The 25,300-nt window shown below is 42.9% G+C and overlaps 1 protein-coding gene across 1 annotated transcript in view; it reads left to right on the forward strand.

Moving 5' to 3' along the window:
* The window catches only part of MAGI3 (membrane associated guanylate kinase, WW and PDZ domain containing 3), a 37,559-nt gene extending 13,230 nt beyond the window's left edge, over positions 1-24,329 (forward strand). Inside the window, exons 5-23 of the mRNA XM_010002283.1 lie at positions 730-939; positions 2,205-2,379; positions 3,203-3,282; positions 5,182-5,239; positions 5,575-5,669; positions 6,201-6,389; positions 7,081-7,689; positions 8,683-8,714; positions 10,282-10,435; positions 11,005-11,096; positions 11,714-11,903; positions 13,026-13,208; positions 13,656-13,841; positions 16,041-16,143; positions 20,211-20,337; positions 20,815-20,958; positions 21,846-21,984; positions 23,493-23,582; positions 24,043-24,329. Coding sequence (XP_010000585.1) covers positions 730-939; positions 2,205-2,379; positions 3,203-3,282; positions 5,182-5,239; positions 5,575-5,669; positions 6,201-6,389; positions 7,081-7,689; positions 8,683-8,714; positions 10,282-10,435; positions 11,005-11,096; positions 11,714-11,903; positions 13,026-13,208; positions 13,656-13,841; positions 16,041-16,143; positions 20,211-20,337; positions 20,815-20,958; positions 21,846-21,984; positions 23,493-23,542 — 2,816 coding nt within the window. The 3' untranslated portion in view covers positions 23,543-23,582; positions 24,043-24,329. The remainder of the gene's footprint in view (positions 1-729; positions 940-2,204; positions 2,380-3,202; positions 3,283-5,181; positions 5,240-5,574; positions 5,670-6,200; positions 6,390-7,080; positions 7,690-8,682; positions 8,715-10,281; positions 10,436-11,004; positions 11,097-11,713; positions 11,904-13,025; positions 13,209-13,655; positions 13,842-16,040; positions 16,144-20,210; positions 20,338-20,814; positions 20,959-21,845; positions 21,985-23,492; positions 23,583-24,042) is intronic.
* Positions 24,330-25,300: the final 971 nt, after the last annotated feature.

Raw genomic sequence — 25,300 nt, forward strand, 5'->3', positions numbered from 1 at the left:
GAGTTCAATTCCCTAATAAAAATCATATGAGCAGTCAGGAGAGAGTTCAGTTGCTGAAATTCTTTTGCAGAAAACAACAGATGATTCCTAGTCTTTGTGTTGTAAGCTAAAATATTGAAGTAAAAATCTGTTCATTTTTCTGAAGTGCAAATAATTTTTAGATGAGGCTGTATAAATAGTTTGTGTTTAGCCAAATGTGCTGTCTGTAGAAAACTAGGGCTGTAGTTTTAAAATCTATTATTTGTAACTTTTTATGTAGATAGGTACTTTCTGTTTCTGCGCAAAATTAAATTGCTTTTTGACTTTAGTGTGTTTCTGTTGGTGTATATTACTCTGTTAATCAGTTAAACAGTCTAGAGTAAGAACAATTGATTTTCACTGTTTTGCTTCTCCCTGACTGTTTCCCAAGTCTCTTTATGGAGCATTAGTAAATTCCAGGCAAAGTAACAAATCTGCGTTTTACATTGGAAACATGTGGCAGGATAGAAAATTTGAATTAAACCTCTTGTTTTCTGATGGTAAATAGTATAATTGGCAAAAGGACCATGTAGGAATAAATGGGCTTTGATTGTGATTGGTTTTTTGATAGTGCTCATGTCTTCTTTAAGAAGTTATGTTACAGTCCCAGTCTTTCCCCAAAAACGCATAATATGGGCAATAAAACGACACAGCTAGTACTTTCAGCAGGTGTCAGTGTTCTAGTAATCCTTATTTTTGTCTCATTGACAGGTAATTTTTATGGCACTCCGAAGCCTCCAGCAGAGCCCAGCCCCTTTCAGCCTGATCCGGTGGATCAGGTTCTTTTTGACAATGATTTTGATACTGAATCACAAAGGAAAAGAACCACGTCTGTCAGCAAAATGCAAAGGATGGACAGTTCTCTCCCAGAAGAGGAGGAAGAGGAGGAAAAGGAAGCAGTTAATGGCAGTGGAGGGATAGGTTGGTTGACAAGGGGAGAAATTCCCTGAAGTATTGTATGAATGGATAAGAAGTACAAATGACATTCATGTTTGCTTGAGCTGCTTCCTTCACCTGCTTTGGTGAAGTTTGAAGGCAGTTTTCTATTCAGACTGGTGTTTTTTCTTGATTTTGAAATTATCTTTTAAAAAGAAACAGCTGTTCTCCCAGCCAGATGTGCAATTGCATCATAAAATGCACTGCTCAGTAGAGAACATGTAGTGCTGGGCATTGGCCAGTTACATGAGGAGGAAGGAAAAATTTATCCACTCTTAAAATAACAGAAACCTTTGCAGAGTATAATCCATACCCTGTAAATGTTATTGTTTAGTTTTGAGGAGATTACTGTTTTAGCTAAACAGTTGATTTAAGGGGCAACACTAGCTCATACTGTAAAATTTTCAGATTATTTTTGGTTAAGGGAACTATTGCACAACCTGAAACTGCCTAAAGGGGACTTTGTGGGTAGGAATAAAGCAGAGGATATTGAGCCTGGACAAGTGTCCATCCAGTCAGATGTTTCAAAGGTTGGCAGGAATCCCTTTTCCTTTTGCTGCCATGGTTACTGATCTCGAGGGGGAAGAACTGATTGTGGAGAGAAGCCGTCACATTGCATTTGCAGATGATCCCTGTGTGAATGTTTAAGATAGACTCATATTGACCAGACCTGACCTAGTCCTGCAAGTTTTGGGTCTGGCAACACAATGGCACAGCATGGCTGGTGGTTGGGTGGAGGTCATGGACGTTGTTGTGATGTGAACCTCAGGACTGAAGGGGGGAGGCCTGTATTTGAAGTTTTCTGCAGGGATTTTTGGGGGCTATTTCTTGTAGCTTGCAGAAGGTGGTTTTTGTTTTACTGGCAGTTTGGGTCTTCTCTACTTTTCATTCCGGTGCTTTGAGGAATACTAGTAGGATTGGGGAGGGTGGGTTGATGGCATTACAAACACTGTTCTCTGTGTAGGAACAGCAACAAAGCGTAGTCAACTTGGAGTTCTGCCATGTTGATTTTTCAGCGTAGGCTCAGACACATAATACAAGGTTAATTCTGTTTGGCAGGGGAAGAGCAGAGTTCAGTGTTTTCATGTCCACTTTTCAAAGTTCACAGCTGAAAAAAAAAAGTGGAAAAATGCACATCACATACAGAGACATGCTTGACATCCACTCGTAGCCAGATTGAGAGGGTGGTTCTTTGTGAGAAACTACATAAACATCTGACAAATAGTAACACTTTCCCTGAACAACTGCAGAAAACAAAGAAAAACATTCAGAGTCTCCTGACTGGATGAAACCTGTTCCCAGCTACAACCAGACAAACAGCTCCATGGATTTCAGAAATTACTTGTCAAGGGATGAAACCCTGGAACCGCTGCCCAAGAACTGGGAGATGGCCTACACTGACACGGGCATGATCTACTTCATTGAGTGAGTAGACAAACACCACCGAGGGTTCTGTGCCCTTCTGAGGAGAGAAGTGCTGATGAGCTGCAGTCTAGGAAGCTGCCTGCTACTCTGGCACCTCTCTTCTTTGCTGCTTCTATTTCTGTATGAAATGTAATGTGTTCCTGCTATTTTGTTTGTTACTGGTAGTTGTCTGTTCTGCACATCTGGTACCATCGTGCAGAAAAGCCTTATGGCTCCATGTGCAAAGGCAGTTTGTAATATGAGTTTTGTATGTCATAAAATAAAAAGCTGGGTGGGCATTGCTAGGTGAGGTATAATATCATAGAAATCTTTGCTGTGCCAAATTTCCCTGAAATTAGAGAGCTTATTTATTCTTTCTTTGATGTTTGTTTTCCTTGGTTGGGAATGTGTGCTTAAAAATACAGATAGCACAGACTGAGATAGGGAAGCAGCTCGTATGTGCACCTGTGAAACAGCCTTATTTCTTAATTTCTAAAGGAAACAAAAACCCTACTGAGAGTTAAGCATAAGAAGAAGCTAAAAATACCTTTTTCCTTTCAGACAAGACCAGCTGATACCCCTACATGAGGTCTTGGGGGCAGGGGAGGGTATTTTTACCTCTAATATTTCACATCTGTCCTGGGGAGTCTTCAGTGTGCTCGTTCCTCTGAGCATCCTTGTTGCCCTTTTTTAGCATTTTGTGCTGTGACTGAGGCACAAATAAAGGTTACATTATCTAAAGGCTGCAGTTTGCTCATGGTTGCAAATATTTAAAAGTTAAAGTAAAGCTAAGTTTATTCTACCCGAGGGGTTCTCTTCTGATGGGGTGTGTTCTGCATTACAGTCACAACACCAAGACAACCACATGGCTTGATCCACGGCTCTGTAAGAAAGCCAAAGCTCCTGAAGATTGTGAAGATGGAGGTGAGATGTTCTGAATTCATTTGTCACCTCTGACCAATGAATGTCTGAGCTCATCACAACTGGATGTGATCCATGACTGCTGTGGGAGAAGCTGCTTCCTGGCACACATGGCTGGAGCAGCCAGGGTAGTGTTGAGTGTCCCCAGTTTGGTGGCAATAGGAGTTTACAGAAGTCTGGGAGAGTCCATAGTGTATTTTCACTGGCGTAGTAGAATCTGACTGAATTGTGGGTTTATCTGCATTCCTGAGACAATCATGAGGTATTTTGTTCCAGTAACTTTGCCAGGAAGAAACTGCATGTGTTGGTGACAGTCTCACTGCAAATGGTTGTGTGGGCAGAATGTGGCAGGAGGAAAAAGTCCATGGGTGTTAGAATATGGGAGTGATGATGAAGGTGCAGCCCACTGCCAATGGTACTTATTGTCTGTGACATGATATAATGTTTGAATGCATAAGGAGAGGGAACAATCTGACTCCAACTCTTCATGCTGTTACTTCAGTACTTAGAGGTGAGGTTCATGATTGGCCTGAAAGTAATTCCTGCAATCATTTCCTACGTAGTCCAATTTAGTCAGCTAGGGAAGAGTACCAAATAGCTCTGTCTTCGGCAGTTGCCTGACACATTAAAAAGCTGAGGCAGACTCAGAATAGTCTGTTGCCTTCCTGAATTGCACAGCCTAACAATCTTGAATTCATCATGAAGCCAGCTGGGCAGTGGACACATACTGCTGCTTGTTAAACATATGTGCAGCTCACCACAGGATAAAAATGGCACTTTAACAGAGATGCAGGATATCCAAATGAACAACATTTAAATGAATAGACCCACTTGGTCTTTTGTCAAACCCTGTGGAGTAATGCTGGTATTAATAATTGGTAACATGCTGTCACATGCTGAGAAAATGCCTGTTACCATCAAACTTAGGGCAGCCTCAAACAGGACTACATAGCAATTTTATCCTTCAAATCTCTAGCTACCTGACTGTATCCATTATTCAAATATTTACCTTTCCATGGTCAAGAGAACTAGAACAGTAAAGCTAGAATAATTGGACCTCTGTGTTAACTGCTTATCAGCTTCAGTCAGTAATGATCTGCTGCTGGGCACCATTTTACCAGGTTGAGAATTTGCCATAAAAAGGAGCTTTTCACATGAAGCTATCAGTACCTTTTCCAAAAAGGTAATGTTTTGTTTTAGACCCTGCTGTTGGGATGTCCAAGCCCAAGAAATGTCTAGCCTGCTGCAGCTTGGTGCTGCGTTCATTGTCCTGACAGTCTGTGGTGGATGCCAGAACAGGGGCCAGCTGGGCCTGGGGTGTCTCACTATATTGTCAACAGCAGGGTGAAACAGCCTACCATGGTGGGGGTTCTCTCTTATTCCTCACGTGTGGCTGTTATTGTTCTGGCTGAAGGCTTCTTGGGATGACTGAAAACTGAAATGTCAGAATACCGTTGTCTTGGGGGCAAAAGCAGTGTGATCATATTTATGTTGGATAATTTAAAAAGTCAACAACTATCAAATCACATTCATAATTTATAATTAGATTAATTTTAAATAATGTATTTTTCTTCCCCTTTATAGGTTCTTCTTCTCTAAATAGGTTAGTTTGTATCTTGTCTTTAAGTTTATTCTATGTTTGAAGTGGTGTGATTTTGTTGAATACAAGTCTTCTCATCTAGTGAAACAGAGTGAGGGTTACAGGGCTTCAGATTCCTGGGAACAGGCTGATATCCTTTCATCAGGACCAGCCTCAAACAAATGAAGGGAAGAAAAAAGGACCTGTATTTTCCTCGTATTTTTCATGAGTCTGTAATCTGTCCTCTCATTCCTTCATAAGAGCTCTGAGATTTGCTGATTGTTTTCCACTGTAATGGAGAATTTTGTTCTATTTGATTGCAGAACTTCCTTATGGGTGGGAAAAAATAGAAGACCCTCAATATGGAACTTATTATGTTGAGTAAGTGCTAATTATTAATTTGACATAGTTATACATTGAACAGAAAATAATGAAACTCTTGATAGGCAGTATGTCTAGGCTGTAATGCAATGCAAGTGCTAAACATACCCAGCAGAAGCAGTTCTAGGGGCAGTGCACATGTGGTGCACACTGCTGAAACTTTCAGAAAATGCTTTCAGTCTTGATTATGATAGTCCATTGTTCATTCCTCCAGAGCAATAATCTGAAATACTAAAAAATAGTATCTGTAGATGTATCTTTTGTGGTTGTCTGCTCTGTAAAATAGGCAGAATGCTTTCTTCTGAAATCCTGATCTACCTTTTGTATGTCTACAGTCATATTAACCAGAAAACTCAGTTTGAAAACCCAGTATTGGAAGCCAAAAGAAAAAAACAGCTAGCACAGACTGATGTTGGCCCTACAAAATCAGGTATCACTGCATATTATGTTATTTGTCATGGATATCGTTATGTGCCAGTGTGCATCATATCAACCAATTCTGGAATTCACCAAGGCATTAACTTTGTGTTGCTGGCCATTGTGGTGTTGCCCTCCCAGATCTGTACAGCTTTTTGAGTTATGTTTTTAATGTTAAAAGTAACTGCTTTAATATCATGTTGATCATTCTGAAGCTGGTTTTCATAAGCAGCCTTTTAATATATGGAGCTTTTTAATATATTGGAAAGTATAGGTAGGAGCTTTAGTTCCAGTTCTCTTGTAATCTGTACTAATCTGTACCACCACACTGAGAAAACTTCCCTTTCTTTTCACTGAACTCCCCTGTGAAATGAGTTTAACAACATCTTATTTGCTTTACTCTGTATCAGCAGGCAGAGGTTAAGCACTGTCAGTCAGACAAATTATTAACCTTTTATGACACCTTAAAAACCAAACCAAACAAAAAAAATTCCAAAGTAGCCCTGGTTTCTGACCTTCGTGTCTTTGCTCCATAATCTAAAAGGACCAGAGAAGTCTGTCTTCACTAGAGATCCATCCCAGCTGACAGGAGCACTGATACGGACATCGCTGAAAAAAAGTTCGATGGGATTTGGCTTCACAATTATTGGAGGGGACAGACCCGATGAGTTTCTGCAGGTGAAGAATGTGTTAAAAGAGGGACCCGCAGCCCAGGATGGGAGAATTGCACCAGGTAAAGTGTTGTTTTTCTAAGCTGCCATTTCCTGTGCTGCTTTTAGAGAATGCAGCTGTGAGACACAGGAGGTTGGAGGACTGGACACCTCACTAAATGAAACAGTTCTCATATTTCTGAAAGATCTTGTGTAAAGTTTCATGATCAAAATGATGTGAATCATTCAAGAAGTGTTCAGGACCTGAAGCCTGCTTCTGCTTCCTTCTAAAAGTACATGCTTAGCCACGTGTGGCAACATTGAGAGGGTTTGGATTGTGTGGGTGCAATCATAGCTTAAGTTCAGCCAGTCCTAAAATAAACATAGGACCCCCCCAATCCCATTTATTCTGGATTGAGTTTAGGATGCTGTACAGTATGAATTAAAGTAGAAGACATCTGCCTGCAGCAGTGTGCATGCACTGCTTCATCTCCTGCAGCTGTACAGTATCATGTTTTAAATCTGCTGCAGATTAAACTTTATATATTTAGCACACTCTTCTGCGATGAAACAGAATCAATGCATAGAGGAAATCCTTTATGCCTTTTGGCAACAGATAGCCAAGAGGTAATAGCCCAGCCAGCACTCGTTGTTAGTTTTGAAGACTTCTCAGTCATTTCCTCCAGGTGGGATTTTGTTCTGAGCCTCAGACCACAGGACAGGTATGGGTGGTTTAGTTTGGTTTTGACGCTGTTGAACTTTCTTTTGTAACAGGTGATGTCATTGTAGACATAAATGGAAGCTGTGTCCTTGGCCATACCCATGCAGATGTTGTCCAGATGTTTCAGCTAGTTCCTGTCAATCAGTATGTGAACATGACTTTGTGTCGTGGTTATCCTCTTCCTGATGACAATGAAGACCCTGTGGTAGATATAGTGACAGCTACACCTGTTATCAACGGACCGCCCATGACCAAGGGAGATGTTTGTGTGAGCAGCCAGGATTTAATTGCAGCAACAGTTCTGCTGGACCAGAATGGAAAAATGGCCCCAATGTTGGTCAATGGCCGTTTGAACGGCCCTTCTATGGATACTGCTGAGCAGAGGATCTCTCTTGCATCTTCAGGAGGCTCTCAGCCAGAGCTGGTCACCATTCCTCTAATCAAAGGTCCTAAAGGCTTTGGGTTTGCCATTGCAGACAGTCCTACAGGACAGAAGGTGAAAATGATTTTGGACAGCCAGTGGTGCCAAGGCCTTCAGAAAGGGGATGTGATCAAGGAGATTTGCCATCAGAACGTGCAGAGCTTGACACATCTGCAGGTGGTGGAGGTACTGAAGCAGTTTCCAGTAGGAGCAGAGGTGCCACTGCTTATCTTAAGAGGAGGTACATATGTAGATTTGCAGTTGTCATAAATGGTTTTTTTAAAAGACCCTTTTTAGTGTGAGATCTAAATCGTGTCTGCTCTTGACAGTCTAGTAGCGGCTTATTGTGTCTCTGAGCCGTTATGTTCTCAGTTTAATTTATGCCCCTGAGTATTTGGGGTGGGAACATGTTGCTAGGATTTGTGGGTTTTTTTTTCAAAAATTTTCTAATGGTATGTTTATGCACTGTCTCTTTCAAGTATCAGGGAAGTGCTAAAGCAAAATTGCAGTCTCTGGCATAACAAAAGAGTATGATGAACAGAGTGTTTGCAGGGTTTCAAGTGTGTAACAGTCACTGTAATGGACAGGGGATTACAGGAGACGGGAAGAACCATCAGCAGGGAGGGAGATCTGATCACTGGAGATACCAGAAAAATTCTCGTTTTCGTGTTTGCATATTTGCACCTCTTCACTGACTGTCAGTCACAGCCCAGAACGTGTCTTCTTCCTCCCCAGAAGCTGACTGGTAGATAGTGTGTGCTCTCCAGAAGCAGATGAACAAACTCTGAAGTGACACGTGGCTGCCTAGTGTCCCTTGAAGAGTGTCACTTCAAACAGCCATCGACGTTTTCAAAAATCTTCAGGTCTTTTTCTGTATAAATGCTACTGTTCATTAATCAGCCAAGGAAATTATGAGGTTTCTTTGGTAGCAAGTGAAATTTCTCCAGACAAATTCAGTCTCAGTGTCCAAGGAGCTGATATGTGATTTGGTTGAGCAGTGTTTAGTAAAAAGATAAATAGATGCTTTTCATTGTTGCACAACTGGCAATTCTAATTTGAGACTTCTCTGAAGTGATTTTTTTAGTCAACTGAACATTCACATTACCATTTAAAGGATGAGTGAATGAGCAGTTACTATTTTCAACCCAGGAGGAGCTGATAATATTGCATTAATGCTGTTTAAACTTTTGGTAACCTAGTATTGAAATTGCTTTCTTCATTGTATTTTTTTAAGGTCCACCCTCACCTACTAAAACTGCCAAAGGGGTGAGTATTAGTGATGTATTTAAATTTGTTTCTGATAGAGAATATGCAGGGGGGGTTGGTTGCAAAACAGACTCATCAGTATGGTCTACTTAACACAAAAGATGCCTTTGAGTTGTTTAATGGAGGTGGTGGATATCTCTCTTCTTACTCCTCAAGAATCAAGAATGAAGCAAAGATCTCGAAAGGTGATGGGTGTAATATTGTTGATATGTCATGATTTTGAATGTCATTGCCATTTCAGTTCGATCAGTATTTCCTTTTTTAACACTATACTTCCAATTGGTCTCTCTGTGCACATTTGGCCTGCTTTTGTCATCTCATCTCTGGGTTTTAGTCCCTGTGATAATCTGCAAGATGATTTAGTAAACCTTGTCTACTTAGCTGGCACAGATTCATTGTCATAAGTAACTTCTGTCAGAATGCTGATTAAAAGGGAAACAAAATACAGTTTTGTTTTGTTTTTTCTTTTCATTTCTGATTACCTGCATTAAAGTCAAGTGGGATTTCTAAAGGAAGTTTATGATACATCTGTATTTCTCAATACTCAGAGAATTAATGGGCTCTCTTCTTATGAGAGTACTCTCTTCTTAAAATGCTTGCTTATCTTTGAACCCATATTTTCAGGAAGTCTGTATGTAGTGGTACATTTCTATTTTGATAGTCATTATTCTTGGAAGTTCAATCCATTGGTGTATCTTTAATATATATTAGCTCAGTAAAGTACCCTTGGGCTTAGTAAAATAATCTCTGATTTGCTAATGCTGATAGAAACACATATTTTTGTCATGAGCTCTTCTGTTACGAGTTAACCTAGTTGGTGAACAGAGCTGTTTCTTTAAAAATGTTTCTTCTACAGAACACAATACTTTATTTTAGGAAAACCCCATTACCAGGATGTACTTGTAGCTTCTCTTTCTGTCTTTGTCTTGTGGTGTGAGTGTTGAAGTCACATCCCAGCAGTGGGATAGTGTGGGCACACAAGTTCAGTGCACTTGAAGCAGACTGTGCTCAGCAGGATTTACAGACTCAGTTCCTTGCAGTTTTGCAGCTGCTCACACAAATAATCAGCACACAGATCTGTGCAGGCTGAGGAGGCAAACCCTGCCAGCACAGCCCCATGTCTGCACGCTCTGCAGCCGTGATAAAATGCTGTGGACTCAGGGATGGGTGTTCAGCACGTGTGCAGCAGCAGCAGCTTCCATGGAACACTGGATGCTCAGTGGCATTAAGCACCATGGCAAAATAATTCAGTTTAAAAGGGCAAATTCTTGTATTTGTAAACATGCAAGAATTGTCAGCCTGCTAAATCGCTTGGGGGTTTTTCTCCCACTCTTGGTGAAAGGACACATCTAAGTCTATTCTGCTTGTGCTTCTAGCTAACATGCACAGATGCAGGCAGACCTCCATGTTCCAGTTTTCCAGGTTGGAATTTAGCCCAGAATAAATGTTTTGAGTTACTTTAGTGCAGACTGGATGCATGATGCTTGTTGTCTTTGCGTGCACATGTACACAAGTTCAGCTATGCTCTTGATTTAATGTGGGTTTCACTGGGTGGGGTCTGTTTCAGAAGGACAAGCAGGACAGCTCAGGTAGTTTGGAAGCTGTTGGAGATTCCATCCCACAGCCAATGCCATTCCCACCCGCTGCTGTACGACCAGGCTCTCCTAAACTAGATCCTTCAGAAGTCTACCTGAAGTCTAAGACTATGTATGAGGACAAACGTGAGTATATCAACTTCAACTTGCAAATAGTTCATAATGAAGGCTGTGGTGTGCTAAAATTACTGTGAATTTCATACTGAATTTGTTAATCTCCTGCAGATAAAACTTTCCAAGCTGTGTAATTCGTGCAGAAATCAGAAAACTGTGCAGATCCTCTAATAAAATACACAATATGCTTCAACCATATTTACAATAAAACAGTTAATGACAGAAATGGTCTTAAGGATAATCTGAGGGACACTGGGGTAGACTTGACCATCTCAGAGTTTATAGGAGGTAGCTCTGTGATGTATCACAGACCAGATTTTCTCCTGGTCCACCATACAAATGGAGCTGTGATGTCTCCTTTGGCATTAGTCAATCCATCCTTTCCTTTTTCAGCTGTTTCTTGGACTTTTTTGTTTTCCCATTTAGGAAAGGGAATGTCAGTAAAGATTTAACTGATTTATTTACTGTATTTCTGGTTAATGTGTCCTGTTGTTAAGACGAGTCAGAATGTACCACAAAGCATAATCTTTCAGTAATCAAAAATAACTCCTTATATGTTTTGAAATGCTGCTTTGTCTTAGCTCCAAACACAAGAGATTTGGATGTTTTCCTACGAAAACAAGAGTCAGGCTTTGGTTTCCGGGTGCTTGGAGGGGATGGACCAGATCAGCCTGTAAGTGAAACAATTTACAGTTTCTTACATGTTATCTTACAGTATTGCTGTTAGAATGACTCCTGCTCTGCCACCCTCATTTCCCTCTCATGCTAAACAGTTTAGTGCTGGCAAAATTGTTCAATTCAGTAACTGCCTTTTAAAGATTAAGAGTTGATTCAGATTGCCTTTTTTCCTCTTTAAGGCTGACTTTAATCTGCATTAGAAGTGAAATAAATGACGGGCTTTCATTTCAACAATGTCTAGGAAATCACATATATACAATAGATATGATAAGTACACAATGTATACTTAGGTCAAGTTGGGCTTTTAAACAAGCTGACAAACATGCTCAGGAGATAGTGATGCTTCCAGGATTCGTGGAAATAAGAATTAAAAACCCCCCAAAACCTTGTGCATTTACTGAATGCGTTGAGCCCCCAGATTGTATCCACTGGGTCAGCTTGTGCAAAGTACACTTGCCGGCTTGTTTCTGCTACAATTGGACAGTCAGATTTTCTTTAAAAGTATCTTCCTAAAAGCCCCCACGTGCCTGGGTTCACCTGGATTCCAACCATCACATGTTCTGGTGGGTCCATGTTCTGCTATTCCAACCCCTGGCTATGCTCTGCTGGCAGATCTACATCGGGGCCATCATCCCGCTGGGAGCAGCGGAAAGAGACGGCCGGCTCCGGGCTGCGGACGAGCTGATGTGCATCGACGGGGTCCCTGTCAAAGGGAAGTCACACAAGCAAGTGCTGGACTTGATGACCAGCGCAGCACGGAACGGGCAGGTGCTGCTCACGGTCCGGAGGAAGATCTTCTTTGGTGGTATGTGTTTGCCTGGCCAGAGGGGGAACTGCAGGGCACAGATCTGGCTAAAGGAACACTTAATGTTTTTGTAATCAAATCAACCAGAGCTGCTTTGAAACTTAGCAATTATTGCACAGCTGTAACTCTGAGAAAGTGAAGAAAAGCAGAATGTAATAGGCTGGTGCTTCAGTGTTTGCTAGTTTGCACTGCTCACACAGGTGAGGCTCTGGAAATGAAGAGGGCAGTGGTGTTTTCTTCAAACCTTTTTGCCGGTGGTAGTTAGAGCAGCCACTGCAAACTGAGTAATAACACAGCCTCTTTTCTCTGCAACATGCTGTCTTTTGGCATCCATGTGTAGCAAGAATAAGTGTGTTCAAACCAGAGATGATTCAGGGCAGTGTCTTGTGATTCTGCAGCTTAAGATCAGTGTCCAGCTGGGCAGTGTTGGGGAGATGTTTGTCTTTGACTCAGTGATGCTGATCATCTGAATGACAGGGCTGGGTGAGGGTCAGGAATACTGATAAGGGTCCCCTGTTGCTACCAGTATTGCTTTTCCATTGCATTATTCAAGTAAAAGGAAAAAATATTTTCCAGATCAGTTCTGAACTTATTTTAAGATGCATTCTGATAGACAGACTGGTTCAGAACCTAGATTTTTAGGTTTTCTGAAAGAAAGCCTGGCTTCAGTCTTAAAGCTGCCTTTTAAAAACCATTTCAATTGTTTCAAGCAAACAGTTATTCCTCACTTAATACAGCAATAGCTGTAGTTTGTAGCTGGATCTTTTCCAAAGATCTTGTACTTGTAGCATGCAGAAAAGCCATCTTGTTTTTTTCAACAATAAAAAGGTGTCAGATCACTGTGACAGAGCCTGTGTGCACATTGCCCAGGCTGCTGGGGTGTGCAGCAGCTCTCCCTGCATGGCTGCACTTCTGTGTAGGACTCGGCCTGGAAATGCTTTATCCTGCATCTGATCTCTGGTTGGACCCAGTCATGTTGATGAACTGGCCCTTACTTTCCCAGACAGGCAGTGTTTCCTCATGCTGGCACTGATACTGAGATGTATGGTTTTGCTGTAGTTGCTTGGTAAAACAGCAGTATTGTTCTTTCCTTATTTTTGTTTGTCTGTTTCCTGTAAGGGGAAAAGCAAGCGGAGGAGGAGGAGCCGCAGCCTGTCTTGGCACAGAACGGCTCTCCCCGCCTCAATCGGGTGGAGTTTGCACACCAGTCCCCAGAGGTCTATGATGTCCGTCTGCAGCGGAAGGAGAATGAAGGATTTGGCTTTGTCATCCTCACCTCAAAGAACAAACCTCCTCCTGGGGGTACGTGTCTTGTCCGTGCTCAGCCCTTGCACCAGAGCTGCTGCTGCTGAGCGGGGCTGCCAGATCCTGCCCTGCTGTGCTGCTGGTACCTGCACAGCTCTGCTGGGGCAGCTTTCACTCACTATGTCACAGCCCCCTCAAGACAGCTGTAGAGCACTCCTGGGACATGTGGTCTCGCTCACCCCTTTGCAGGGGTGACCCGTTTTCTCCCCGTGTTTTACTTTAGGCACAACACCTGCATGTGGCAGGGCTGGGCTGCCAGGGGCTGGCATTCCTGTTGGCTTTGCCAGGTGGAGCATTCTGCATTACTCTCGGGTTTTTCTTGTCCTAGCCACTCTGCCTCTTAGAGCAGGAGCAGGCTCTGGGGTGACCGTGGCTCTTCTGGGTCTGCGTGATGCCAGTCAGCCATCAGGATTAATCCTGCTGTTCCTGCTCTTGATTTCCCAGTGATTCCTCACAAGATCGGGCGGGTGATAGACGGGAGCCCAGCTGACCAGTGCGGGAGGCTGAAGGTGGGCGACCGCATCTCGGCGGTGAATGGCCAGTCCATCGTGGAGCTCTCCCACGACAGCATCGTGCAGCTCATCAAGGACGCGGGCAACCTGGTGACTCTGACTGTCGTGGCTGAGGAGGGTAAGGAGGTTACTTTATCACCTTTTAAATATTAAATACCTAAACCCAGCATGTGAATAAAGCCAAGATAATTCTCTAATTTCACATTCGCTGCAAATATTTGACATGCTATCTCAGCCTGCAATACGGAGTTACAAAGACTTAATTTGTGGCTTTGTTGATGTTTGAAGCAGAGAGACTTCTACACATGGTTATTTTTCTATTAAGATTTCCTTTTGTATAAAATTAATTCATTCCAGCTTGAAGGGGCACACCTCAAAGCAGTTGCCCAAGGCAATGTTTGTAATGCAACCGAAGTCTGTGTTGGTTGCATGAGATCTGTCTCTCTGGGGCTCTTAATCAGCTTTATTTTCACAATAAGCTTTTGGAAAATAGCATTTTTGTCCCTTATTTATGCATGACCTTACTTGGACTCTGTGTGAGAGCTTTTCCCACTTCCTTGATTACATATTTGGAAGGAAAATGTAGAAATATAACAAGAACCTGAGGAGAATCAACAAAGAGTGGGAGAAGGGAGGGGAAAAGTCAGTAGCAGGTGATAAAACTAGACTGAGGAGACGAGTGAGCAAAAACGTGTGGCTTAGAGGAGCTGGAGTTGGCCTGTTTCAGATGTAAATAATTTTGTGACAATGAAAGAGAAGGAAGCAGAACCAGTTCCATTGAAGTGGAAATACATCACCACTTTAAAATTCTCCTTAATTTAGCTGGAGTAGTGCAGTTCAGCTCCCAGCATAGCCCTCTGTTTCTGTAGGAAGCCAGGGTCAGGGCTCACGAAGCAGTGGTTAACACCCAGGAGGGTGCAGGGGGCAGCTCCAAAGGAGAAAACTGCCTGTTTTGCCAGAAGCTGTTCAGCATCATAGAGCATAGCCCCTGGCAGGGCTGGCTGTTCCCAGTGCTGTTCTCTGAGACTGGCAACAAAAACACCCTAAAACCCCTTTCCACTGCCCCCAGCTGTCGCTGACCTGTGATCTTCCTTTTCATCTGAATAAACGAATCCCACTTCATGCCAGAAGATGTTCTTTAACATTTTCCACAGAAGCAGGAATCTGTCGGCTTTTGTCATGTATTAGCTGGAAACACAAGGGAGCAGGCTGAAAAGAGGACTGGAGAATTCATACAAACAGATGGCATCTTTCTTGCCTGTGCTTCTAAATTAAAACTCTTGAGTATAAACCAGGAGTGAAAGTTGACATTTTGTCTCTAGAGGAAAACCTCTTTGAGGCATGTCACAGTCATAGCACCAAGCATCCCTGTGCAGGGCTTGGATGTCTCTTGTACCTGAGAAATTCAGTCTAACAAGATGCATTATGTTTTCCTTCCCTTAAGATGCTAGAGCACTTTGTGTATTTTACTTGTTTGTTCTTAAATGTTTGTTCTTAAACATATTTCAGTAACATGATGCACTTAGCAGAGGACTGGGACTTCTCTACTTTTGGTGCTTTTTCTTTAACCCCACATAAGGAAAAGGAGTTTATTAGTTTATAGTTCAGCACCTAAGTTCATCTTGGGCTACTGCTTGCCCAGGGGCACTGGATTTGTTGTAAAGTGCACAACCACTGTGATTTGTGCTGAAGGAGAATAATCTTAAGCTGTTTTAAAAGACTTTAACATTCTTATTGATAACTTGTGAATTAACTAGTGTCTCCAGTGTGATTGTGGGACCAGTTCATAAACTGCCCTATAGCTGTTTGGTAGCAAACCCTCTGTTGTGCTTAAATGCATTGGTAGTTTCCCACCATCAGTAGGGTCTTCACCTCTGAAGCTTCATTGCTACTGCAGATCCTCATTCTCCTCTTACCTTTAACAAGACATGTTCTCAAATGAACTTTATTGGTAATTTTTTATAACGTTTGGTTATATTTAGTATCTGAACCAACTTCATGGATCCTACTAGCCTGGATCCCTTCTGGTCTTTATCAACTTGCAGACAGTCTAAAACCCTTCTGGTGTGATTAAAACTGTTGTTTTCTGAGGAAAAGCAGCATAGATAAGAATAAAATTCCTAGGAATTTATTCCCTGGAAGCAATGAACATCACTTGGCTTATGGCATTAGGCCTTGGAAAATCCTCTTCCCCAGGTTACTGTGGGAGCTCTGCAGCAGCAGCATCCTGAGGGATAGCAGAGACTGCAGGCCTCCTGGTGCTGGGATTGTACTTGGAAAGTTCTCTCTCACTGTCAATTTTGTTTGAATCTATCAGAACACCGTGGTCCTCCATCAGGAACAAACTCGGCCAGGCAAAGCCCGGCTCTGCAGCACCGACCGCTGGGGTCGGCACAGCCCAACCCTGCTGGCACAGACAGGTACGGGGGGCCTGGGGGCTTGGGCAGAGATGCTGAGAGCAGCTGGAAAAGCTTGACCAAAGGGATTGTTAAAGGTAACATCTGTGTCCTTCTACCTCTGTGCAGGGGAGCCACGGAAGGGGAAGCTGGAAAAGACGTTTCAAATCCTTACCGGCTTTCCTGGCCCGAGCACAAGCACGTGGCGCAGCCCGAGGCTGGCGTGGCTGCCGCCCCTGGGGGCCGTCCCTGCCAGGTACAGGGAACCCCGGGAGTGGAGGTGGGCACAGTGGGCACAGGGACACCACAGGGGCATGGCCACAGGACTTGAAGAGCAGATGTCCTGGTCTGAGCCAGTATAAAGCCAATGAGACATTTCCCAGTCAGATACGGTTAGAAAAAAATATGTATAAAAATGCACACTTTTGCTAATGTTCTAAATTCTATTATCTTAGTACAGCTGAATACTCTTCATAATGACAAAAGAAACAGGAGGTGCTTGCAAAGGGGTTACTGCAAAACTTAAAGAAATTTCATGCATGTCTGAAACTTAGAAGGAAAAACTTTCTTGATGTTGACACATAGAAAGAAACCATCACACCTGGTTGTACATGAGTTATGATGAATTCCATTTAAATAATGGATTGCATTTCTCAAAATGGTTTTTCCAGAAAAACAAGTGTGCAAATCTGTCTACAAGTCCTCACCTTTTTTTATCTGACTTTACACACAGAATCCAGGCTGTTTCCCAGTAGAATTGGAAAGGGGCCCTCGAGGATTTGGATTTAGCCTTCGAGGAGGAAAGGAGTACAACATGGGTTTGTTCATCCTTCGACTTGCTGAAGATGGACCAGCTGTCAAAGATGGGAGAGTACACGTGAGTTTGTCTTCTCTAATCCATGTGCTGATCAAGTGTTACTGTCTGTGTGTACATTGTGCTGTTGCTGTTCTGTGCAGTGTTGGAAGATCCCAGCCAAGTTTTTTTAAGATTTATGTAAGAATTCACTTAATTCCAGCTTAAAACCTGGAAAAGGGTGTAATTTAAAAACAGCGAAGGGGAATTTCTTACCCAGTTAATGGCAACTGGGCACGACAGGAGGTGAGTCCTTTCAGATGGGTGACCAACCAGGGACCTCCTTTGGCAGAGACAGTTTATTTAGCAAAGCCTAGACAGTCTCTTCAAACTGCTAATTTTATGCACCAGTGACATCCATTGGTTGATCCATGTATTGCCAAAGAGGTTTCATGACCCTTTCTGTGGGAGGCTTTTCCAACCGTTTCCAGCATCCTGCAAAGTTCCTGTGAACTGTAATTACCTGCCCAAGACCTCTGCGAGTTGCTAGTTGGCCAAAGAGACCTTAGAACTGATAATTGCACAGTGGTGATCTCTCCTACCTGCAGTAAGAGACCCTTTCCCTCCACACACCCTGCTCTGCAGGGCAGCTGCTGTGTCACCCACTTGGTTAGTGTGGCTGCAGACAGGCTGGTGTGATTCAGCCATAAGTTCCCTCCATGTGTTGATCCAGAATGAAAACATGCTCAAGCACGTGGCTGTACCTGTCTCTTCACTTATAAGCAAACAGATGATGTGTTTAATCAGGGATCCTTTCTGGAGCTGGCTGAGCAGACCATGCAGAGCTCTGAACCACCAGAGCCTCGTGTTGCATCGTGTTGATCACAATGGTTTTTTTCTTCCTAATTTAAAAATAATTTTGTTGGGTCAGGGATTCACAAAGACTAATCTGGTTGTTCCTTTCTTGTCAGGTTGGTGACCAAATTGTTGAAATTAATGGAGAACCCACCCAGGGAATCACTCACACACGAGCCATCGAGCTGATTCAGGCTGGAGGGAATAAAGTTCTGCTGCTGCTGAGACCAGGGACTGGCTTGATCCCAGATCACAGTATGTCACCTCGAGTGCTGTTCATTTGGAGGGTCAGGGCAAATGGGGCACAGACTGATAAAGGAAACTTGGGTGTTTGGTCACTGAATAGTTGGCAGTTCCCTTTTTGACAGCTGTACAGATGTTCATATTAATTTTAAAATATAAGAAATATTTTGGGTAAAATTAACACAGGACAAGTACTTAGGAATATTGCACAGTGTAAGATTATTGCATACTTGTAATAAATTTCTCAGCTTTGTCCAAACTAACAAAATTTTGCTATACAAATGTGATAACTAACACTGATTGCTGTTTAAATTGAAATTCTCTGCAATGCAGTACTCAGTTCAAAATGCCTATATTGTTAAGAATATTATTTCTGTACAGATTTACTTCACTGTTTTTAGCCTTCTAAGTGATGGAATTAACTTCAGAAAGCAGGGAGACAGCTCTGCTCTCAGAAAAGATTGTTTGTTTGAAGGTGTGAGTCCTGCACCTCCAACAGGAGAGCACAACTTTGTAGGCAAAGGGAGGGACACAAACACAAATGCTTGTAGGAACTCTGAGTTCAGGAACCGAGCACAGAACTGATGAGTTTGAGACTGACTTAGGACATGCTCCAAAACTACAAATCAAATAGACTTGTGACTGTGGCAGTATTTTTAAAGCAAGTAACACTTTGTCTCTGAGTACACATTTTAGTCTTTGAACACTTGATGCTGACACTGAGATTCTGATGATAAATTTAAATTGTAGGGTTACTTTTTCTGATTAAGAGCTTTTCAACATGAGTGACCAACCATGAGCTTGTCCTTCAGAGTTTGAACTACCAGATAGTTCATTGTGGTCATTTATAGGCAGCGTTAGCATCCACTCAAGGGATAATATCTGTTCAGAGCTTTCTCCATTTCCTTCCTCCAGAGACTAGAAAAGGCCCCTTAACATCTTACAGCTGCAGCCTGCACAGCACAGTTCTGCCAGGGCTGCTCTGTGCCACCGTGCTGGGTTCCTGGCTGCTGGGTTTGTCTCCACTCTGAATTACCTGTCACTAAGGGTGAAAGTTAAATGTAGCCTTCCTGGTGCTCTGATGAGCTTCTGTTGAAGTCCCCTTTAAAATCAGCATTTACAAGGTAGGAGAGAAGGAGGCAGTGGGAGGGACCTCCAGCTCTCTCCTTAGGAACAGCCATTTAAGCTTGGGATTTTTTCAGCCGCGATAAATGGTGTTTCTCCTGCACCACGAGGGCTCCACAATAGTTACCTGAAATCTTGGAAATCTCCTGAGTCTGAGGTAGAAACACAGAATCATAGAAAAGGTTGGTGGAACCTCTAGAGGCCATCTGGTCCAGTGCTCTGTCCAAACTGGGGCCTGAGATGTGATGAAGCAACTTAGATCAGCGATGGCGGAGAGAGGAAGGGTTTTGTTGCCTCTTGTCTTGCTGTTAATCATACATTTCTGATTGAAATCTTGCTTGCTGTACCCTGTGATTTTGGTATGTAGTTCCGGGCTTTCTCTCTTCCTCCCTCAGGTTTGGCTCCTTCCAGTCTGTGTCCCTACGTGAAACCTGAGCAACATTAAGGGCTTTCAGTGCTTTTCTTGGTTTTTCCTTAAAGACTTGGTAAATCTGCATGTCTTGTGTTTCATCTCTTCCTGTTATTAAAGTGCAATCTGAACCAACTTCATGGATCCTACTAGCCTGGATCCCTTCTGGTCTTTATCAACTTGCAGACAGTCTAAAACCCTTCTGGTGTGATTAAAACTGTTGGTTTCTGAGGAAAAGCAGCATAGATAAGAATAAAATTCCTAGGAATTTATTCCCTGGAAGCAATGAACATCACTTGGCTTATGGCATTAGGCCTTGGAAAATCCTCTTCCCCAGGTTACTGTGGGAGCTCTGCAGCAGCAGCATCCTGAGGGATAGCAGAGACTGCAGGCCTCCTGGTGCTGGGATTGTACTTGGAAAGTTCTCTCTCACTGTCAATTTTGTTTGAATCTATCAGAACACCGTGGTCCTCCATCAGGAACAAACTCGGCCAGGCAAAGCCCGGCTCTGCAGCACCGACCGCTGGGGTCGGCACAGCCCAACCCTGCTGGCACAGACAGGTACGGGGGGCCTGGGGGCTTGGGCAGAGATGCTGAGAGCAGCTGGAAAAGCTTGACCAAAGGGATTGTTAAAGGTAACATCTGTGTCCTTCTACCTCTGTGCAGGGGAGCCACGGAAGGGGAAGCTGGAAAAGACGTTTCAAATCCTTACCGGCTTTCCTGGCCCGAGCACAAGCACGTGGCGCAGCCCGAGGCTGGCGTGGCTGCCGTCCCTGGGGGCCGTCCCTGCCAGGTACAGGGAACCCCGGGAGTGGAGGTGGGCACAGTGGGCACAGGGACACCACAGGGGCATGGCCACAGGACTTGAAGAGCAGATGTCCTGGTCTGAGCCAGTATAAAGCCAATGAGACATTTCCCAGTCAGATACGGTTAGAAAAAAATATGTATAAAAATGCACACTTTTGCTAATGTTCTAAATTCTATTATCTTAGTACAGCTGAATACTCTTCATAATGACAAAAGAAACAGGAGGTGCTTGCAAAGGGGTTACTGCAAAACTTAAAGAAATTTCATGCATGTCTGAAACTTAGAAGGAAAAACTTTCTTGATGTTGACACATAGAAAGAAACCATCACACCTGGTTGTACATGAGTTATGATGAATTCCATTTAAATAATGGATTGCATTTCTCAAAATGGTTTTTCCAGAAAAACAAGTGTGCAAATCTGTCTACAAGTCCTCACCTTTTTTTATCTGACTTTACACACAGAATCCAGGCTGTTTCCCAGTAGAATTGGAAAGGGGCCCTCGAGGATTTGGATTTAGCCTTCGAGGAGGAAAGGAGTACAACATGGGTTTGTTCATCCTTCGACTTGCTGAAGATGGACCAGCTGTCAAAGATGGGAGAGTACACGTGAGTTTGTCTTCTCTAATCCATGTGCTGATCAAGTGTTACTGTCTGTGTGTACATTGTGCTGTTGCTGTTCTGTGCAGTGTTGGAAGATCCCAGCCAAGTTTTTTTAAGATTTATGTAAGAATTCACTTAATTCCAGCTTAAAACCTGGAAAAGGGTGTAATTTAGAAACAGCGAAGGGGAATTTCTTACCCAGTTAATGGCAACTGGGCACGACAGGAGGTGAGTCCTTTCAGATGGGTGACCAACCAGGGACCTCCTTTGGCAGAGACAGTTTATTTAGCAAAGCCTAGACAGTCTCTTCAAACTGCTAATTTTATGCACCAGTGACATCCATTGGTTGATCCATGTATTGCCAAAGAGGTTTCATGACCCTTTCTGTGGGAGGCTTTTCCAACCGTTTCCAGCATCCTGCAAAGTTCCTGTGAACTGTAATTACCTGCCCAAGACCTCTGCGAGTTGCTAGTTGGCCAAAGAGACCTTAGAACTGATAATTGCACAGTGGTGATCTCTCCTACCTGCAGTAAGAGACCCTTTCCCTCCACACACCCTGCTCTGCAGGGCAGCTGCTGTGTCACCCACTTGGTTAGTGTGGCTGCAGACAGGCTGGTGTGATTCAGCCATAAGTTCCCTCCATGTGTTGATCCAGAATGAAAACATGCTCAAGCACGTGGCTGTACCTGTCTCTTCACTTATAAGCAAACAGATGATGTGTTTAATCAGGGATCCTTTCTGGAGCTGGCTGAGCAGACCATGCAGAGCTCTGAACCACCAGAGCCTCGTGTTGCATCGTGTTGATCACAATGGTTTTTTTCTTCCTAATTTAAAAATAATTTTGTTGGGTCAGGGATTCACAAAGACTAATCTGGTTGTTCCTTTCTTGTCAGGTTGGTGACCAAATTGTTGAAATTAATGGAGAACCCACCCAGGGAATCACTCACACACGAGCCATCGAGCTGATTCAGGCTGGAGGGAATAAAGTTCTGCTGCTGCTGAGACCAGGGACTGGCTTGATCCCAGATCACAGTATGTCACCTCGAGTGCTGTTCATTTGGAGGGTCAGGGCAAATGGGGCACAGACTGATAAAGGAAACTTGGGTGTTTGGTCACTGAATAGTTGGCAGTTCCCTTTTTGACAGCTGTACAGATGTTCATATTAATTTTAAAATATAAGAAATATTTTGGGTAAAATTAACACAGGACAAGTACTTAGGAATATTGCACAGTGTAAGATTATTGCATACTTGTAATAAATTTCTCAGCTTTGTCCAAACTAACAAAATTTTGCTATACAAATGTGATAACTAACACTGATTGCTGTTTAAATTGAAATTCTCTGCAATGCAGTACTCAGTTCAAAATGCCTATATTGTTAAGAATATTATTTCTGTACAGATTTACTTCACTGTTTTTAGCCTTCTAAGTGATGGAATTAACTTCAGAAAGCAGGGAGACAGCTCTGCTCTCAGAAAAGATTGTTTGTTTGAAGGTGTGAGTCCTGCACCTCCAACAGGAGAGCACAACTTTGTAGGCAAAGGGAGGGACACAAACACAAATGCTTGTAGGAACTCTGAGTTCAGGAACCGAGCACAGAACTGATGAGTTTGAGACTGACTTAGGACATGCTCCAAAACTACAAATCAAATAGACTTGTGACTGTGGCAGTATTTTTAAAGCAAGTAACACTTTGTCTCTGAGTACACATTTTAGTCTTTGAACACTTGATGCTGACACTGAGATTCTGATGATAAATTTAAATTGTAGGGTTACTTTTTCTGATTAAGAACTTTTCAACATGAGTGACCAACCATGAGCTTGTCCTTCAGAGTTTGAACTACCAGATAGTTCATTGTGGTCATTTATAGGCAGCGTTAGCATCCACTCAAGGGATAATATCTGTTCAGAGCTTTCTCCATTTCCTTCCTCCAGAGACTAGAAAAGGCCCCTTAACATCTTACAGCTGCAGCCTGCACAGCACAGTTCTGCCAGGGCTGCTCTGTGCCACCGTGCTGGGTTCCTGGCTGCTGGGTTTGTCTCCACTCTGAATTACCTGTCACTAAGGGTGAAAGTTAAATGTAGCCTTCCTGGTGCTCTGATGAGCTTCTGTTGAAGTCCCCTTTAAAATCAGCATTTACAAGGTAGGAGAGAAGGAGGCAGTGGGAGGGACCTCCAGCTCTCTCCTTAGGAACAGCCATTTAAGCTTGGGATTTTTTCAGCCGCGATAAATGGTGTTTCTCCTGCACCACGAGGGCTCCACAATAGTCACCTGAAATCTTGGAAATCTCCTGAGTCTGAGGTAGAAACACAGAATCATAGAAAAGGTTGGTGGAACCTCTAGAGGCCATCTGGTCCAGTGCTCTGTCCAAACTGGGGCCTGAGATGTGATGAAGCAACTTAGATCAGCGATGGCGGAGAGAGGAAGGGTTTTGTTGCCTCTTGTCTTGCTGTTAATCATACATTTCTGATTGAAATCTTGCTTGCTGTACCCTGTGATTTTGGTATGTAGTTCCGGGCTTTCTCTCTTCCTCCCTCAGGTTTGGCTCCTTCCAGTCTGTGTCCCTACGTGAAACCTGAGCAACATTAAGGGCTTTCAGTGCTTTTCTTGGTTTTTCCTTAAAGACTTGGTAAATCTGCATGTCTTGTGTTTCATCTCTTCCTGTTATTAAAGTGCAAAGCTACAAATAACCCCAACTTCTCACTGTTTTCAGTTTTCTTGTAGTGTAGCAGTTTCCATTCATATTGTGTTCTTATATCAAGCAATGTAAATCAGGGACTTTCTATTTTGCAGTTTTGCTGTGTAGGCTCTGAAGTTGTGCTGGTACAAAAAGGTGTCAGTCCCACAGTGACTATGCCAGCATTCTCAGTTATTTTCCTAAATCAAATCCTCATGGTTGTTTTAGGCTGTAGAATGATGCAATGGAGAAAACTGACTAAGTAAGACTTGGAGAGTATGCCACTCCATCATCTTCTTTAAATTGGAGATTTCATATAACATCCTGGAACCTCAGTAGTATGCATGTTTCTAAAATACTGATTGATTTATATTATAGTAATTTAGTGAAGTATCTTACTGTTCACTTCCAGGTGATTGGGAGAGTTACAATCCGTCTTCATCAAATGTAATATATGAAGAACAGTCACCATTATCTTCATCTTCACATTCTGCTTCCCCATCTGAGGTGTGTCATCTACCAGGAGAAGCTTTAATGAGAGTTCAGCTGCCTGAGAAACTGGAACAAGCAAAGAACACTGTGCCTGAACAGATAAGCACTTTACCTGAACACCAGTTGGAGATGAAGCCTCACTCCTCTCCCCAGAGAACAAAGAACAGATGGGAATGTCCCTCCAGTCCTGGGTTTGAAATCACAAAAGGTAGTTGGGAAGTAGGGACCAGAGGAGACAGATCTGCAAGTCCAGAAAATTTAGGGGTTGCTGAGGGACCCACTCCCACAGGATTCCACAGCCCCAGAAAAGGAGATCCTGAGAAAACGTACAGCAATCTCTCACATAAATCTGAGAGTTCAAGAAAGAGTGAGAGTAAAACCACAGAAACAGGAATGAACAATAATAACAAAAAAGAGTATTCTAGTGGAAATCAAGGAAGGTCTGCCAGTCCCCAGCAGCAACTCAGCAAGCAAGGAACTGCTGAAATGGTAGGCAGGTTACAGGAATATAAAGATGGAACAACTGGTGGTGATAAAATGACTGCTGAGAGATTGAGAGGTGGAAATGGTAAAACAGGAGTCACCAGGAAAGACACAAAGCAGAAAACATCTGAAAAGATGGAAGTGTGGTCTCCAGAGCAACAATCTGCAGCATTTGATGAGAATAATCTTTCATTCAGTGACTCTAGGAGAAACACATGTGAGGACAAAAAAACAAAGAAATCAGACTCTGGAGAGCCAAGTTACAGCAGATTCAAAGCTTCCAGTCTTTCAAATATTCCACTGCTTTCCATGGAGAAACAAAGGAGGCTCGAGACACAAGACCCTGCTACGCTGAACAGACAACACAGAGAGAGACACATGGAGTTGCCTGATGAAACCAAAGATGACAGAATTCCCAGATCCCAGAGTAGTTCTCCAGTCAAGAAAACACCAATAACTCCTGGACCGTGGAGGGTTCCAAGCACGTGTAAAGTCACCCAAACAGCAGGAGTGGCTGAAAAACGGGTTTGACTGACACTTTTTTTTAGAACATGTTTTAATCAAGTTTCTAATAATGGTCATTTAAAAGCATTGTTTCTTTTCGGGAAGTTGTCATTTTTTTTCCAGAAACCAGTTAAGAGGGTGGAAAGTACTTGATTCATTCTTAAATTATCTAAGCTGCATGAAGGACCTTT

This window comes from Chaetura pelagica, unplaced genomic scaffold (genome assembly GCF_000747805.2).
Source record: "Chaetura pelagica isolate M959 unplaced genomic scaffold, ChaPel_1.0 scaffold181, whole genome shotgun sequence".
Taxonomy (NCBI): domain Eukaryota; kingdom Metazoa; phylum Chordata; class Aves; order Apodiformes; family Apodidae; genus Chaetura; species Chaetura pelagica.